The following is an 18,642-nucleotide window of genomic DNA, read 5'->3' as shown; positions in this document are numbered from 1 at the left end:
GTCCCTCAGGATGGAGGACGGCCACGGTTCCTAAATGTCCGGGAAGAAGCACTCACAGTCCGGTGAGTGACACTAGTGTTCTACTGCATTTAAAGTGGACAAGTCTCCTAAACAATTGGGCTCATGTGCAAGGAGCAGAACATCTGTTTGGCAGTTCAAAACTAACTTTGGACCTACCATGCGTTGAATATATGTTCACCGAAACGCGTGGGTTGATGGATGAGTTTGCGGAGGAGCAAATGTTTGCACAGGGGGAGGGGAGTTGGGCTGATTGTGTAGGTGTGAAGGGGGTCTTGCAAAGTGCAGATTACGTGGAACGGGGCCTAGTTTTGTGGAGCAGTGTAGAAGCCAGCTTCCATTTGCAGAGTGAGATTATTTTGAAAAAGGGAGGAGAGGGTTTATTTTTAGGGGTGGTTTTTTTTTTGTGCAGAGGGGTTCAGAGTCATTTCCTCTCTGCTAAGGGACCGGAATTGTACACCAGCTGTTGGTGTTTGGGGCTCGTTTTTTACTTGTAATGGGACCCGATTTGCATCTCCATTCTGCGCAATGTAATATTAAGCGTCACACACGCGATTAACGCTTGTAACGGAGACAATCCCGACAATCGCCTCATCTCTCATCATTTGTTCAAGCCATAAATACGGCTGCACCAAGCAGTATTGTAGGAAAGAAACTGGAACGTTTATTTTTTATTTTTTAGACAAGCTATTAAAGCAGTAGGAGTTTGCACTTTGATGTTCTGTGTAATGCTCAGTATCTACCCTTATTTTTTGTGCATAGACAACTGCACAGTACCACTTCTCTTGCTCTGTTTTTGGGTGTGATGCTCAGTATCTACACTTATCCTCTGTACACAGGTGACTGCACAGTACCACTTCTCTTGTTCTGTATGTGGGATGTAATTCTCAGTATCGGCCCTTATTCTGCAAGCAGATCTATACCCTAAAGCACCATCATGACAAGTAAAAGACATAGCAATTAAACTAGCAATAAAAATATAACAGAAATGAATAAAATGCAATTAATGAGGACACCTTGCACCTTCTTCTCCCTCCGTGCAGCTACCTGACAGCCTGGCAGGTCTCCAGTTGTCTCCTGTGCCCTCCTACCACCTGGGGGTGGCAGTGCGGAGACCCAGGGGACCAGATGGCTCATCCTAGTGGATCCAGAGGCGGCACCTCTATAGGTGAAGCTCTGCCAAGCGGAAAGCAAACAGCGCCAATTATGACAAAGTGCAGTAATATTTCAGATAAGAGACCTGCGAGATGTGTTGTGTCTGCAGAACCGAGAGCGTGGTGCCTCCGGTAACCCTTTCACGTCTGTAAGCCACGTGGTCACATCCTAGCCGCACGCAACTCTGCAGGAGGTCCTGTTAGATTGCAAGCTCTGTGGCTGAACGCCTAGCAGGCATTGTGACTGGGCTTATTGTGTTTCCACGTCTGCTCTGTGTGTGTGTATACAGAGTCCATCTTCTCCTTGCACCCCAGGTCACATGAGGACTTAATGTTTTGTCTGCCAGCTGTGTAGACAGCCCTCAGAATACTCGCAGCTTAATGTGCATCTCGGTGGGATCATCCAGTGTCTGGTTCTTACAGATTGACAGGGGAAACCGATATTCTGTAATTACGTTCCATTATGTTAATATACGATATTACAAAACTTAATAATACATGTATGGGAATTATTATGAGAGATGCTTGTGTGGGGGCTTCCAGATAAGGTGTTTTTTGGGTTTTTTTGTACCTGAGAATCGGAACATTATGGGCCTAATTCATTAAGGACTCATTAACTGGCAATTGTGTTGCGTATAACGCGCATAATTGCTCTGCGCATGCGCAGAACTGGACCATACGCCACAGAATGCAGCAATGCATTAATCTTCGAGTGCAAAGGCCATACTACAGCCTATGGTTTCAGGGGAGGGAACGGAGGTGATGGGGCGTATGCACGGAGTTGGTGTACAGTAAGGATGGGCCAAGCTCGCTCGCTAGCGCACACATCAGCAGCATCTGATTCAAGCTCTGGACATCTCTCAGGTATATGTTTTTCAGCCGTATCTCTTGCTCCAGCTACAGGTCGGGTGTAGGTGACAGGGATGACAGCTGCGTATGTATGCTAGAACATGTGTTTGCAATCAGAAGCAACTGTACACATTAGTTTTTAATGTACAGTAGCCATTAATTACATCCTAATGTTTTTCATGGGGGGAAAAAAAAAATATATTAAAACATTTTTTATTTTCATTTTTTTAATGTTTTGTCATTAATGCCTATATTATTTACAGGTAACATTAATTGAATAGGTATTTTTTTTTTCTCTCTACATTCTTTTGTGATGTTTTATATTTCACATCTGTGTCCTGTCTAGTAGATCAGAGCCGTATTCACCACCAGATGTATCCTCACATCACATCATCAACACCAACACTTATTTATGTAGCGCCACCAATTCCGCACCACTTTACAAAGAATGTTTGTCATTCACCTCAGTCCCTGCCCAATTGGTACGCACGTTGCGTTCATTATGTGTGCCTTAATTAATCAGAATATATATATATATATATATATATATATATATATATATATATATATATATATATATCTCACATAGAGCCACGGCATTTCCCTCACTAAAATGTTCAGCAGAGCTCCTCAGAGTAACTCGAGTAACTTTTGGCGATTTTGCCTGTATATAACAGAGCAGTAGCATTTTGGGATAAAAGATCCTACAACAGTGCTTCAGGTAATGAAATATTCAACTGAGATGTATTTCCTTAGTGTCCCGCGTCCACTGCACACATTTTATGGACTTACTCAATGTTCATGGTAGCGCAGCCTAGCCACCTACTAGGATCTAATGACATTACCTAGACACGGTATTCGCATAGTGGGAGCAGCCATTTTGTTAACTGAACCAATATTCACGAGAGCGCAGGCAAAAAAAAAATCTAGTGACAAAATTCAGTCAGGCCGTTTCTTTTAAATATTGGTTCAAAACAAAATGGCTGCCTCCACTGCGTGAAGATACTCTCTCCAGCAATTCTGCCTGGTCCTGAGGTGAGGTGTTTAATCAAAACCAGTAGCAGTTTAGCCATTGTCTAGCAGTTAGCTCTTTGCGGTAAAGTTTAATAAAGCTGTATTGGAAACCGGGGCCATAACTAGGGCTGTGTGAGAGGGGCCGACCGCCATTGGTGCAACACTAAAGCGGGGAGGACACAGTTTATGAATATTTTGGGTTCATTTGGCAGTATTGCTTCTCACTCCAGGCGCTAAAATTTTAAGTTACGGTTCTGTTGGAAAGTCATGGTAAATCTGGTACCCTCATGCTTTGTATACGAACATTGCAGTGTTTAGGTCGAGTGGTGACTACATTTGGTGGAAGTTCGGTGATAAAATGCGCCAAAACTTATCCGTCCTCAGATGATATTCTGTCGGCCATCTTGGTCCATCAAGCATTTCCACTTTGCTTTTGGCATTTAAATGAGAGGTGTAATGTCCCTTTAAGAATCTACGTGATGTTCATCATGCGTTTTTTTTTAATATAAATCATTCCTTTCAAGAGAAATCGGGTGCCTGGAGACCACGGAGGAAGGAGAAATGGACGCTTTCCAGCTCTGTGCCTGTGTATAAACACTACGTGGACTTTATAATGGAAAATTCATGCTTTTTAAGTTGGAAAAGACTGAGCACAGGGAAAACCTAAACAACAACAATTATGACTTTATTTCTACTCCGGATAAATATATTTCCAGCGGAAACTCCTCTCCGTGAACGGCCATTAGCTGCTGCTGATCGTAAATGGGCGGATTCCCGGCGGCTGTGGACAGGAGTTGTCCGGGGTGATTAATTCATTGGAAACTAATCTAATTCTAAATACGGATCTAGACTGTTAATCTGCCCTGTAGAACAGGAGGTTTCTAACTAATTTTCCTCTTCATAAAAGACTTGTTTACAGAAATGAAAAGCATTTCACAGTTGCCAGCCGTCAGTAAAACAATGGGTCACATTGTTTTACTGACTGTGGCTGTCCGTAAGACAAAATAGAGAAGTGTAGCAAACCTGTGACCGTACAAAATTGCACATAGCATTCACCTCCCCAAATATTTCATTCATCCAGTGACTGGATATTAACCAAATACTACTTTTTGTTTACACACTGATTTCCCTTGAACATTGGTTCAGCTCGTAAAATGGCCGCCTGTGTGTAGGCAATGGGCCCCCATTGCCTACACACAGGCGGCCATTTTACGAGCTGAACCAATGAACTTTACATCCATTGTGTCCACAAACTGACCACCTATGCAGCCGCTGGTTCTGTAACAGTTGTTTCCTGTTATTTCCAGTATTACGGAAGCGATGACCAGCGCGCCTCACTCGTGGTTTCTGAAAAGACCAGAATTTTATTACCTCGGAGTGGCGTTGGTGGGATCCGGCGCGGTCCTGGTAATCTCCAGTTTCCTGGCGCTGGGATTCGTTGGAACATATTTGGGTAAGAATCTTATGCCTTTAACACCAACTTTATTTAAACAAATTTATTATTATTATTACATAACATTGTGAGCCAAAGTGCGTTGCAGTCTAAACACGGTGCTGTGTGTCCGTAGAGATGGTATTATTTCCCCGCCACTGAAGAATAAATAAATTTTAAAAGAATATATTTCATAAAAGAGACACCTATCTGTAATACCATATCGGCAGGCATTTAACCTTCAAATGTGTCAAAAACTTGTATTGTTTTCCTTATATAGTCTCCTCAATCCGGTCCTGCACTGTTCATCTGCATGCATAAATGCCATACTGTCTCCTCCTAATTTCACTCTGTGGGGAAGTTTAAATTAGCAATGAGCTGCCGACGGCCCTCGCTTCGATATTCGGCTGCACCCCTTGCTGGTTAATATGTTACAGAAATCTCATAGCGACGCGAGGGAAAATTAGCTGAATTTTTAGTCAAAACTCTATGTGACGGTTCCGGAGAGGCCTCGCACCAATTTGAGTCTACCTCTGTGTGGTGGACAGAGAAGTAGAGTAGTGTGTCTACACTCAATAGAATCCTGTAACTGTTTTTTTATATTTTTACATAAAACAATGTTTACGTTATTCACAACGCCTGTGCCGCCTTCTCCATAGTAAGTCTTCTGTGGACCGGTTAGGCCCCACTCAGACACAGACAGGGCTGTCCTTCACGTGATTGTGGTAGGTCGCCCTGTGCCATGTTCACCGTGAGTCGGTGGGAAAAAATTACATTTATTTCGGTCGTAGTTAAGTTCGATAAAGAAAATGAAAAAACGCTTAATTCCGTACTATGTTCGTCTCATCCGTTCGCGTCTAAAGGTCCCACCCTGCTTCATCATCATCACCATTTATTTATATAGCGCCACTGATTCCGCATCGCTGTACAGAAAACTCATTCACATCAGTCCCTGCCCGATTGGAGATTACAGTCTAAACTTCGTAACATACACAGACAGAGAGAAAGACTAGGGTCAATTTTTGATAGCAGCCAATTAACCTACCAGTATGTTTTTGGAGTGTGAGAGGAAACCGGAGCACCCGGAGGAAACCCACGCAAACACAGGGAGAACATACAAACTCCGCACAGATAAGGCCATGGTCGGGAATTGAACTCATGACCCCAGCGCTGTGAGGCAGAAGTGCTAACCACTGAGCCACCTGCTTGACCTGTTTTTGAATGAAACGCTGAGCAAGTGTTTGTGTCACCCCCCCATGGATTTCCCATTCAGATGATCAATTCAACACCATGAACCAATGGAACAGTCCGCGGAGACACATTGAGGCAATGTCCGTCAGGAAATCCTCGCGCCTCTTACCTCGCTCCCTGTAAATGTGCGTTGGATTAAATCTCCCTCTTAGAGTTAACTTTTTTTTTTAATGTTTATCATTGCACGCCACTCAAAACCCACAAAATGCACATGAACCGTGGACAGGTAACTTTTGTTCGTCATGAGCAGCCCTCAGTCACAGCAGTGTTTCACAGTAATGTCACGTAAAGTACATTTCTCCTGAATGAATACACCCCTGCCGCCCGGCAGTAATCCTACACCCTGACAGCTTCCTTTTAAACCAGACCCGCAGCCTGTGTACAATATAATCTGCATATCTGCGTCATTGTGCCAGACATATTGAACAGCATATAATAATATCCTTTCACAGCCAGCGGAAACTTGATGTGTGTTTATTATTTTTGTCACCGCTAACATGTCTGACCGCAAGGTAATCATTCCACAACGGAATGACAGAGTGTTTAAAATGTTACCTTTAATATTAGGCAATCTACCCAGGCAGCTTTGACATTTGCAGCCCATTTTACTAGACATTAAAGGACCAGTAGAGCTAGGATGAAAGTTGTTTTATACAACAGAGCTGTTCATGATATGGACAGTTATATATGTAAAAGTTTCAGGAGCGTAGCTGCACTGAAGGAAGTGGATAGTATTTTGTTTTATCCTGGGGAGGGAAGCATTTTTCTTGCGCACATCAAACTGTCAGTAAAACCATGGAAACTATATAGAGTAAAGAAACTTTTACTAGCCGGCAGGGCATGCTGGGTCTTGTAGTTTCACAACGGCTGGATATCTGTTCATCCTGTGTCAAAGTCGAATAATTGGATGCAAGAAAGTATATTGAGATTGTTTTACCGTGCGTTTGCGATCAGTACGCCACGTGTCATGGGGCAATCGCACGATAAATAAAGCACACATACACTCGCACTTACACATTCACTTGTATATAGTTCATATTTATAATTGTTCCAATCCACAGTCGATTATGAACAAATGTTATTTAGTTTATAGTTAAATAAGTTCAGGTCACTGGAAGCATGTCATGTTTGGTATCATTCTAATCCCCTATTTATCTGGAGACGTCCAGTTCATTCGCCAAAAGGATCGCACATTCCGTATGCTAGTTATGGATGATAGGGAATAAATGGTTAGAATGAAATTTTCTGTGTAATACTAATAGACCAGTTTAAACTAGTCCTTGCCGGTAAAATTAGTATTCATCTTCTGGAGAGCTGACCCCCACCCTTGGAAAGTAAACCCCCACCCTTGGAGGGTGTCGTTTGAACTGATCTATGGAATGCATTACACTGGACCCTCCTGAAGCCTGAACCTATGGAAACATGCCAAATCATCTGTATTGTTTTCACTGTATCACTGAGTGTATATAACAGATGCTCTGGGACCAGCAGGCAGTCACATTGACCACAGACTTCAGGACTGAATGACTGTATGCTGGACCCAGCATTGCACAGTACCGCGCAGTGTATGTATCGGCTGTACTGTATTTATTGAACTGTAATACTTTTGCTAAATAAATTGCTTGTGCTTTGGAACCACACAAATTGCATAGACAATGCTTATTGGAAAACAATGAAATTTCTTTAATACCTGATATCTATTGTAATGGGAACTCATCACTAGTCATTAATTCATCTTGCATAATGGCAGCTACAGCCATCCATACCTGTAGGATTCATCGGGGCAAATGTCTGTCTCCACATATCTTCGTCTTCTCACTCGGGTTCACAACTTCTGGTCATCCTGGTATAAAGAACACACTGTAATTAATCACCAGAACTTGGTGGCCTGATTTATTGAAGGATGTCTGAGATTTAATTTCCTCCTGTGCTGCCCTAAATAAAGTTCCTCGACAGTCTTCGATTGACTGCCAGTAACACAATGGGTTCGTATCTACAGTCAACAAAATCATACCTAGTCTGTATATGGAAAATGCAATTGTTCTCCAATCTCCTGTCAATGTTTCAAGGACGCGGTGGTCCCGTTTTTGAAAAACCCAGGTTTGCAATGACAGATAAACCTTCACCTCCAGTACCGGAAGTGAAAAACGATCTCCCTTTTGTTTCTGTGGATGGATAAATGTACAGATAGATTAATATATATAGCATACTGGTAGATCCTAAGGCGCTATAGCTTATCTTGTAGAGATACTCAATTGAAATATAGGCAATAATTCCACATCGGATACTTCAATGTCCAATTATTTGGGAGCTTTCTTCTATATATTGTTCTTAATCTTTAAGCGTCCAGATCAGGCAAAATACCCACATAGGAGAATAATAATCACATATAGTGAAGCAAGTTTTTAACAATAAATTCTGTAAATACAACCACCCCCTGGTTGCATCAATAACACATCCATGGTGTGCAAACACCAAATTTTCCATGAAGTGCCGATATTCAGTAATCTTCCTGTGTGTATGTATCCGCTGAGGATAAATCCGATATAAACAGAAGGTCAGCTGATCCAATTCCGGGACTTCCTTTGTATATTGCTCCACCAGAAGATCAAAGATAAGTTAAGCTATATTGTATCCTTCCAATTAATAACCAACGTATTCCTTTTCAATTAGGAGATACTATACCAGTCTCTATGTATAGTAGTGATCAGCCAATCGAATTGACATATCCAATACATGGTCACGAGATGCAAAAAAAATAAAAAAAACTTCTGCATGTCAAACTTTATTATTTGAATTGGAGACGCCTTCCTATAAACTTTTATTGAAAGAGACTATAGCACATTAAAAATGATGTAATCCTCCCATCCCTGTTATAGTAACGGCTTGTAAAAATAATTTCCTTCTCAAATCCGCGCTTCCCATTTTATATCATCGTAATAAGCTGACCTCTATGTGCTATCCCAATCCAACTGTATACACTGGCACAATCCATAAGCAGAAAATCTACCACACCGCGTTCCCATGGTAACCTATACACTGCAATATGTTCTCGCTTCCACGGAATTCTCAGTGAAACACGTCATTAATCAGAGTCCGTAACGAAGGACGGTAGGAAGGAAAATCTCAAAGATTTTCCCTCCTACCGGGAGGTTGCCGCTGACGGTTGCCGCGGAAAACCCCAATAATTTGAACATTCAATTTAAGGCCTTAAACTGCAGACAATTCGGCGCAAAACACAATCAAAATAAATTACTCCAAAAATAATTTTAACTCCAAATCAATGGTTAAACCCTGCGGCATGAGTGTTTTCACATTATAGACGTATTTCATCTCGGTTTTAACTAAACCTTCTTTCTTTAAATCCCTCATTTCTTCTCAGTCCTCCAATCCCCGCCGCCTCTTTGCCACCTTTAGCTCCCTCCTCTCCCCCCCCCCCCCACCCCCCTCTGTCCCACCTTCCTTCTCCGCTTCTGCTTTCGCCACTTTCTTCTCTTCCAAAATTGAGGCCATCAGACTGAACATCTCCTCCTCCCCTTCTCCCGCCACCGTCATCGCTTCACCCCCCCCCCATTACCCAACTCTGGTGCTCCTTCAGCCCTACAATCGGTGAAGAAGTTCGCTCCCTTATTTTTTCCTCTCCACCCTCTACCTGCCCTCTCGATCCCATCCCCTCTCACCTCCTTCGCTCTCTCTCTCCAACGGTCTGCTCTTCCCTAGCACACCTTTTCAACCTATCACTCTCCTCTGGTGTAGTACCCTCCTCTTTTAAACACGCTCTTATCTCTCCTATCCTCAAAAAACCCAATCTTGACCCCACCTCTCTTGCTAATTATCCAACTCTACTGCCCCTTATATCTCTAACCTCCTCTCCATTCACACTCCTGCCCGCTCCCTGCGCTCGGCCAACGACCATCGCCTCTCCTCCACTCTTATCACCTCTTCCTACTCCAGAATCCAAGACTTTTCCCGTGCAGCCCCCCTTCTCTGGAACGACCTCCCTCGTTCCATCCGTCTCTCTCCTACTCTGTGCTCCTTCAAACGTGCACTCAAAACTCACCTCTTCCTCAAAGCCTACCAACCATCTACTTAACCCCCATCTCCTCCCTTTAGCTCGTCCTCCCTTCTCTCCTCTTGCCTCAACTGGCTCCTCTTATGCCTGGTCTGTTTACCCTCCCTTAGGATGTAAGCTCGTATGAGCAGGGCCCCCTCCCCTCCTGTCTCCATACCTGTTCTTCCGCTCCGTCTTTACTGCATATGACAGGCCGGAGTTTCTGAAGTATTGGTACTTTTTGTTCATTGTTCTGTATGGTTTCACCCTGTATGGTCTACTGTTAGTACTGTGTGCGGCGCTGCGGATACCTTGTGGCGCCTAACAAATAAATGATAATAATAATAACCTGTTTTGATGTTCCGATTTCTCCAATTTTCCTTTACCAGTTTGATAGCACAAAAATCTGATAATCCGTCTATGGAACATTCATGGCGGTCCTTCAAATACATAGATACAGAGAGAAATATCAGAAAAGGATTTCTAAATCAGAGATGTTCTCCTATGTGTGTTTTTAAGGCACGCAAGGTTTTTCCCCCGTATTGTTTCCCGCATTTACATTGAAGAATATAAAGAGTTTTAGAGTTCCATGTCATGAACTCTGTTATTGGATATTTACGATCATCTATTGTAGAAATCATTTGTGTCATCTTGTATGACTCGCTCTTGATTGACCTACATCCTACACATGACCCACATCTGTGGCTGTTCTCTGGTTTCTATATAGTTTTCTCCATAAAACACGCTTTACTAGATCATCTCGTAGGCTTGGCGCTTTTTTATATATAAACACTGCTTTTTTCAGGGATAATATACTTAAGGATGGAATCCTTTGTTCATTCCAATGTTTCTTGAAGCCTTTTTCCACTTGTCTAAACTGAGCGTTATATCTATCGATAAATGTAAGATTAGATAGATTTTCTTTTTTTTTTCTTCCCATTATTACTCTGTAAACCTAAAAATAATTAGGGATGGCAGCTATAATGACTAAAGACGGTGTTAGAACCAGTAGGCTTTCTGTATAAAGTGATTTCTAACCTGCCATCCTCAGCGTAAACCACAGAGATCCAGTGTGGAGATTTCATGTAAATATATTTCTTGCCATTTTTACTCCCGTTTAATTAGGAAAAGTGATGAAAGCTGTAAAGCACTATTGGAAATTTTGACACACTGTGAACAGGTAGTCAGTGGGCAGCAAGGTGGCTCAGTGGTTAGCATTACTGCCTCCCAGTATTTGGGGGTCACAGGTTCGATTCCCAACCAGGCCGTTATCTGTGTGGAGTTTTTAGATGTTCTCCAGGTGCTCTGGTTTCATCCCACAGTCCAAAAACACTGGAAAGATCTTAAATTCCTCCAACTACCCCCCGTAAGGAGCTTTTCCTATCCCGGCACTGGACTTTTGAAGTGATGTTTGAATCGGGGGACTGCCCAAAATGAGACGTAGGTGTGCGCCTTAGCTTTCTATATACTTAGAATTTATGGTCCCAGGTACCAGACCCCTTCCCTGCACTCTTTATTATATTATTGTCATAGTTCAGTGTTTCGTAGTAGTTTTTTTTATCTTTTATTCTTATTATATGGTCTTTCACCTCTCGTTACCCAATTTTGATTTGCTTTGAGTGTTAGGAATATTTTTCTTTTTAGGATTATGTAACGTCTGTATTCTGCTTTTCAGTTTATATTTAAATTCCTCTGTAGATGACGTATGACAGGGCCATTGATGGAAGGCATAGAGTACAAGCCTTTCTCTATAAAATAGGAAATGTTGTTGTGCCAGAACATTGCCCACCTGTCTCCTGGTTCCCTTATCCACGTCTGAACTAGCTGCAGAAGCGACTACAGCAAAGACTGAATTTCCTGTGCACAAAAGTAAACGAAAAACATAAGACGGGTTCCTTAAAACCTCCGACAGAAACAGCTGTAACCGGTCGTAAGATCCTATATGACAAGGAGTGAAGACAGAACCTTACAGCTCACACACCACTGACAGGCGTAAATGTAATGATATAGAAAGTTCGCTGTGTATTGAGTCATGACACTCGCCAGGACTGTGCAAATGACACACAGAGCGGGAAGTGATGGAAAATGTATCTTAAGGAATTACCGGGCTGTGCACAGATCTACCGTCATTATGGGTGGTGTGAAATTACAAGCATCAGATAAAAAGACCATAACATAAGGGTTGGCTATAGATCGGCAGATTTGGACGCTTATCTCCAATTTGACCACTCGCGTGTCCAGCCAATTCGGACAGATCTGGCTGGTCAGCGCTCGGACCAAACGGGGCGCAGCGAGGGGTGTCAGGTGACTGCATTTTCTGCCAGTTCCTATAGCGGCCATCTTGTGCGCTGGACAAATATTGAGGGGTAGATTTATTAAACCTTCTAAAAAAAAAAAGGGAAAAGTGGAGGTGTGGCCCATAGCAACCAATCAGATTCTAGCTATCATTTATCTGCTACATTATAGAAGATGATGGCTACGATCTGATTGGCTACTATGTGCAACACCTTCACCAACATAATCACTCCTACTTGAAAAGTGACCAAAAGCTTCACTGTCTGATCTATACAGACATCACATTCTCCATGTGGGATGACAAGTTTTGTTTGCTTGACTGATGCAATAAAGCAGAATTGAGGTGTTCAATGCTGGAACTACAATCACGCTGGGACTTGTAGCTCCACCATAACTGGTGAGCCTCAGTTTGCTCATTCTGGCAATAATAAAGTATTAAATGAATATATTCCCAAATCATAAGAAGTGAGTAATACTTATTTATACACCAGTTGTCATAAGTGTACACCAGTATGTTAGTTACTGTACAAGTGCTCAGGCATCCAGAAAGTTGGTTTAATCTGGAATGAAATAAACAGCAGAGACTGTATTTGGTTATATGTCCGAGTCCAGCACACACCGGGGCAGTCCAGCTCACTAATAGCACCTGACTGCTTGTAATGATTGTGTAATGTGTGTGTTTTCTATTCTAATGACAGCAAAATGCTTCCAAACAGCCTGGGGGCAGCGTGCGGGAGCCCGGCTGTGACTAATGAAGGCTATGTAAGCCTAGATCCACAGAATAACAGGGAAGTAAGTGACATTTGTTGTCATTCCAGCAGCATTATGCCCAATGACAGTAACATGTGCACGTGCCAGGCTCGCTGGCCACTGTGAAAGTGGTGTCTTCAGTGCAGTTTAAGTCAACTGAACGCTGTCCGGATGAGGTTCTGCAGCAGCTGACTTCTTTCCCTCAACAGTCTCTATATGTAACTCAGAAAAATTATGTGTTTTAAAACAACGTGGGCATGATTCCATGAAGGGTGGAGTAATTTTGAAGCCACTTATTTACCAGAAGCATTGTGCTAATAAGAGTTTCCATGTGTCTTTTTTTTGCACCCCTTGGTACTTGAGAAATTGTTCAATTATTGTGTATTAATATCACACTATAACTGTTGTATTGTGTGTAGATGACAATGGACCGTAAAGCATAGGTTCCCGCTCTCCCGGGAGACCCCAGAATGATCGTGAGACCTCCCAGACTGCAGAAAGAGCCGTCGGTCTGAGAGCGCTTACCTACCACAAAGTGGGCGGGAACATGCTGTGTTTCGCATCACCCAAGTCCCACCCACCTCAGGATTGTCATAACGCAAATCCTAATCTTAACTCGCTGGTCCAAATGAACAGGACAGTTGGGAACAGGCTCTTGTGTCTGTTTTTCCTTTTTTTGGGATCTAACCGGTAGTTTGGGGTGGATTTTCTTGTCCAATAAAATTTCAGGACACACGGTTGTTCCGGTAATTCATTTCAACATTATCGGAGCCTTGTCTTATTACCGCTACTTCACCTGCAGGACCCAGAGGTAAGGCCATCAGGGGCCCCTACTGGGATTTGGCTACGGAGCCCAGCGTTGCATGTTCCGCCCCTGATTATTATGAATACAACGTAGCGGATTGTGGGCGTCGCCATTTGCATAGCGTTGCTGATTGGATAGGGCAGTTCTATGGATTCTACACCTGTTCCCCAATATTCCAGTCAGCGGGACAGTGCAGCAATACACAGGCTGTGATGATATCCAAGGAATATAACACACAGCTTATTTATCTCTCCGCCCCCCCCCATGTCCTCTGACATCCAACTATAACAAAGAATGATGCTGGTCTCCAGCAGCCAGGTAAACATCGCAGCCATGGATAGTGACTCACCAGCTCAGATTGAGGTTTCTGTGTCATGTCATCGCCTGTACCGAATCATCTCCTGTGCGAGAATGAAAAGCAGCCATTGTCTGCCAAGCCACGTAATGCGCCATTGTCTTCTGTTGTAGGTCAGCTCAGGAATGATCCGACAGACCCCCTCAGGGGATGGTTACAATCTATCGCCAGAATCTAGGAGACATATTCCTGTGTCACAGGATTGTGCAAACGCTCCATATATTATTTATGTGATACTTTGTGTTCAGGTTTTGTATGGTTTTCTTTGTACCTAAATGTAAAATTTAAGAAGAAAAAAAAAAAAATTCTCCATTGTATTAAAGGGTCTTTGTGGTTCCTGTGTCAGTGTACTGAGAAGAATATAATTGTAGCTCAGATATGCAGAGCTGTGTGTTTGTGTGGGCACTTTACACCTAAGTTTTGGTGTACTGGATTTCCAGCATTTATCTTGTAGGATAACTGCCTCCAAAATTAAAAATTTGCTTGGAATTCTGCCAGGTGCTGTATCCACAGCAATTACAGTATTATTTTCATATTAATTAACTTTATTCCACTGAAACATAATTTTGATAGTTTTATGTTAGAATTATTTATTTTGTTCTCCAATTTATCAACTACCCGGAGCCAGGAACTAGCACAATGCCAGCAATCACCATCTGCCCAGAGCCAGGAACTAGCACAGTACCAGCAATCACCATCTGCCCAGAGCCAGGAACTAGCACAGTACCAGCAATCACCATCTGCCCAGAGCCAGGAACTAACACAGTACCAGCAATCACCATCTGCCCAGAGCCAGGAACTAGAACAGTACCAGCAATCACCATCTGCCCAGAGCCAGGAACTAGCACAGTACCAGCAATCACCATCTGCCCAGAGCCAGGAACTAGCACAGTACCAGCAATCACCATCTGCTCAGAGCCAGGAACTAGCACAGTACCAGCAATCACCATCTGCCCAGAGCCAGGAATTAGCATGGTGCCAGCAATCACCATCTGCCCAGAGCCAGGAACTAGCACAGTACCAGCAATCACCATCTGCCCAGAGCCAGGAATTAGCATGGTGCCAGCAATCACCATCTGCCCAGAGCCAGGAACTAGCACAGTACCAGCAATCACCATCTGCCCAGAGCCAGGAACTAGCACAGTACCAGCAATCACCATCTGCCCAGAGCCAGGAACTAGCACAGTACCAGCAATCACCATCTGTCCAGAGCCAGTAACTAGCACAGTACCAGCAATCACCATCTGCCCAGAGCCAGTAACTAGCACAGTACCAGCAATCATCATCTGCTCAGAGCCAGGAACTAGCACAGTACCAGCAATCACCATCTGCCCAGAGCCAGGAATTAGCACGGTGCCAGCAATCCCCATCTGCCCAGAGCCAGTAACTAGCACAGTGCCAGCAATCACCATCTGCCCAGAGCCAGGAACTAGCACAGTACCAGCAATCACCATCTGCCCAGAGCCAGGAACTAGCACAGTGCCAGCAATCACCATCTGCCCAGAGCCAGGAACTAGCACTGTGCCAGCAATCACCATCTGCCCAGAGCCAGGAACTAGCACTGTGCCAGCAATCATCATCTGCCCAGAGCCAGGAACTAGCACAGTGCCAGCAATCACCCTCTGCCCAGAGCCAGGAACTAGCACAGTGCCAGCAATCACCATCTGCCCAGAGCCAGTAACTAGCACAGTGCCAGCAATCACCATCTGCCCGGAGCCAGGAACTAGCACAGTGCCAGCAATCACCAACTACCTGGAGCCAGTAACTAGCACAGTGCCAGCAATCGCCATCTGCCCAGAGCCAGTAACTAGCACAGTGCCAGCAATCACCATCTGCGCAGAGCCAGCAATCACCATCTGCCCAGAGCCAGTAACTAGCACAGTGCCAGCAATCACCATCTGTCCAGAGCCAGGAACTAGCACAGTGCCAGCAATCACCATCTGCCCAGAGCCAGGAACTAGCACTGTGCCAGCAATCACCATTTGCCCAGAGCCAGGAACTAGCACAGTGCCAGCAATCACCATCTGCCCAGAGCCAGGAACTAGCACTGTGCCAGCAATCACCATTTGCCCAGAGCCAGGAACTAGCACTGTGCCAGCAATCACCATTTGCCCAGAGCCAGGAACTAGCACAGTGCCAGCAATCACCATCTGCCCGGAGCCAGGAACTAGCACAGTGCCAGCAATCACCAACTGCCCGGAGCCAGTAACTAGCACAGTGCCAGCAATCACCATCTGCCCAGAGCCAGGAACTAGCACAGTGCCAGCAATCACCATCTGCCCAGAGCCAGGAACTAGCACCGTGCCAGCAATCACCATCTGCCCAGAGCTAGGAACTAGCACAGTGCCAGCAATTGCCATCTGCCCGGAGCCAGGAACTAGCACCGTGCCAGCAATCGCCATCTGCCCGGAGCCAGTAACTAGCACAGTGCCAGCTATCACCATCTGCCCAGAGCCAGGAACTAGCACAGTGCCAGCAATCGCCATCTGCCCAGAGCCAGGAACTAGCACCGTGCCAGCAATCGCCATCTGCCCAGAGCTAGGAACTAGCACAGTGCCAGCAATCGCCATCTGCCCAGAGCCAGGAACTAGCACAGTGCCAGCAATCGCCATCTGCCCAGAGCCAGGAACCAGCACAGTGCCAGCAATTTTTAGTGCTGACTTTGATATTGTAGCATGGATACTACATATGGCCCCCTTAATACATAAATTAGTATTTCCCCCATAATTGTGACATAAATGTTTTTTTTCTTCTAATAAATACTTACCTAAAAACTTCTTTTATTAATCCGATGTTGTCCATATACTAATAAAAAAAAAACAAAAAACCTCTAAATGAAGTGGACAGCTCCCGAGGAGACCGCAATAAGTTTATCTCCGTTAACTTCATAGCCGCGCAGCCAATCAGGAACGGTTTCTCAGAGCACTCAGCCAGTCAAGAATAAGAGGCCGCTTCTGATTGGCTGCAGCAGCGGTTTTCCATGCGCTTTGCGTTTTCGGCCTCCGAGCTGCAGGATAGTAAGTCCTGCCGTTTGGAACTAAAAATTGAATCCCGCGTTTGGTGGTCTGCAAGTCGCACCAAAAAGTGCTACTTAGTAAATTTACCCCTAAATGTTCTATAATATCTTGTTATATTGCAATAACAAGAATACATTTTTTTTTTTGTTTTTTTTGTACTTGTACACACATAACAGAAACAGCTTGAAAATGATAAAAATCTATAATCTTCCCTTAGCTACTGTGACGCTTTCTGTTCCATCCTAGAGAACAAGGTTACTGGGCCGCTCGATGTGTTTCTATCTTGTTCATTGTTAGTAGAGTTTGTTGTTATGCTCCCTGTGTTCTGACGGGAACAATAGACGCTGCTTAGGGCTCTACCACCTGCATCTAAGACAACTGCGCTCTCCTGTTTGTTTCCTTAGCAGTCAGACCTCTGAATTCGCCTTCATATTTTTCCTTCATCTGTGATCCCCACTTTCTGACGTGGACGATTTGGCCGATACGTACATCTAGACCCCCTTTCCACATTTTTCTCAGCCAGATCTCCAGTAGATACAGTTGCTCTTTTAACTCTGCGAAAGACAATTTCCAATCGGCTTATTGAGAAATACATTTCTATAGTTTACATTTTATCTTTTAGATGTTTGATTTTTCAGGTAGGGAAGTAATTCTAGCTCGAGCTCCAATGTTTCATGCGGCTGTCTCTCCAAAGATGATGACGCCAATCTAGCTGAGGACATTGCGCTATATGCATACTAACTAAACTGTGCAATTCCTGGTCCCCTGATGTATTTGGGAGTTCGTATTTGTAACAGCTAAAACTTGCCAAGCTTTCTGTAGGGCAAACATGGCATCACCAGGCCATATGGTAAAATTTGTGGGGGGCCCATATGGCAACAATGTGCATATGTCTTATGACATGAGCACCCTTCCGATGACGCACACATGACGACAACTTGTTTATACTTTGCTTTTTAATTGTCAGGATGGCAAAGTAGTTCACAACACAAATTTCCTCAACGCCCCAGTCACCGGTCAGATTGTTCGGCATCGGTCACTCTGCATACTTTACTCTCCACCCCCAGCCCTAACTTGATGGACAGGTGAGACTCCCACCTAGGGGTAAATGTATCAAGCTGAGAGTTTTCCGACGGGTTTGAAAAGTGGAGATGTTGCCTATAGCAACCAATCAGATTCTAGCTGTCATTTTGTAGAATGTACTAAATAAATGATAGCTAGAATCTGATCGGTTTTTCAAACCCGCCAGAAAACTCTCAGCTTGATACAGTTACCCGATGGTTTTTATAGTGTTCTCTGCAGGTGCTCTGCTTGATTAGTCTTACTACCTCCATTACCCTCCTCACATCATGTCACTGCCCCTGTCACATGCAGCCCTGTCCTCACTAACACATCACTCATGTCCTGATATACTCTGTGCTGCTGGAGGACCCTGCTCCTTCCACTATATAACTCTCAGTCTGGGGCTTCCTGCTGCCTCCATTCCCCTCCTCACATCATGTCACTGCCCCTGTCACCTGCAGCCCTGTCCTCACTTTCACTAATGGACAAGTCACTGCTTCCAACAAAATCGACACTCTTCTCGTCTGACATACTTTGTGCTGCTGTGAAAATTCCAATGATCCACTTGGCTGCAGGCTGTTCTGTACCC

At 44.1% G+C, this 18,642-nt stretch overlaps 1 protein-coding gene across 1 annotated transcript in view; it reads left to right on the top strand.

The window, feature by feature from the left end:
• The window catches only part of PEMT (phosphatidylethanolamine N-methyltransferase), a 104,407-nt gene that overhangs the window by 52,884 nt on the left and 32,881 nt on the right, over positions 1-18,642 (top strand). The window contains exon 4 of the mRNA XM_075179199.1: positions 4,343-4,488. Within this exon, the coding sequence (XP_075035300.1) occupies positions 4,343-4,488 (146 nt within the window). The remainder of the gene's footprint in view (positions 1-4,342; positions 4,489-18,642) is intronic.

The sequence above is a fragment of the Mixophyes fleayi genome, chromosome 7 (assembly GCF_038048845.1).
Source record: "Mixophyes fleayi isolate aMixFle1 chromosome 7, aMixFle1.hap1, whole genome shotgun sequence".
Lineage (NCBI taxonomy): Eukaryota > Metazoa > Chordata > Amphibia > Anura > Limnodynastidae > Mixophyes > Mixophyes fleayi.
This window is presented reverse-complemented; position numbering and strand designations above follow the sequence as displayed.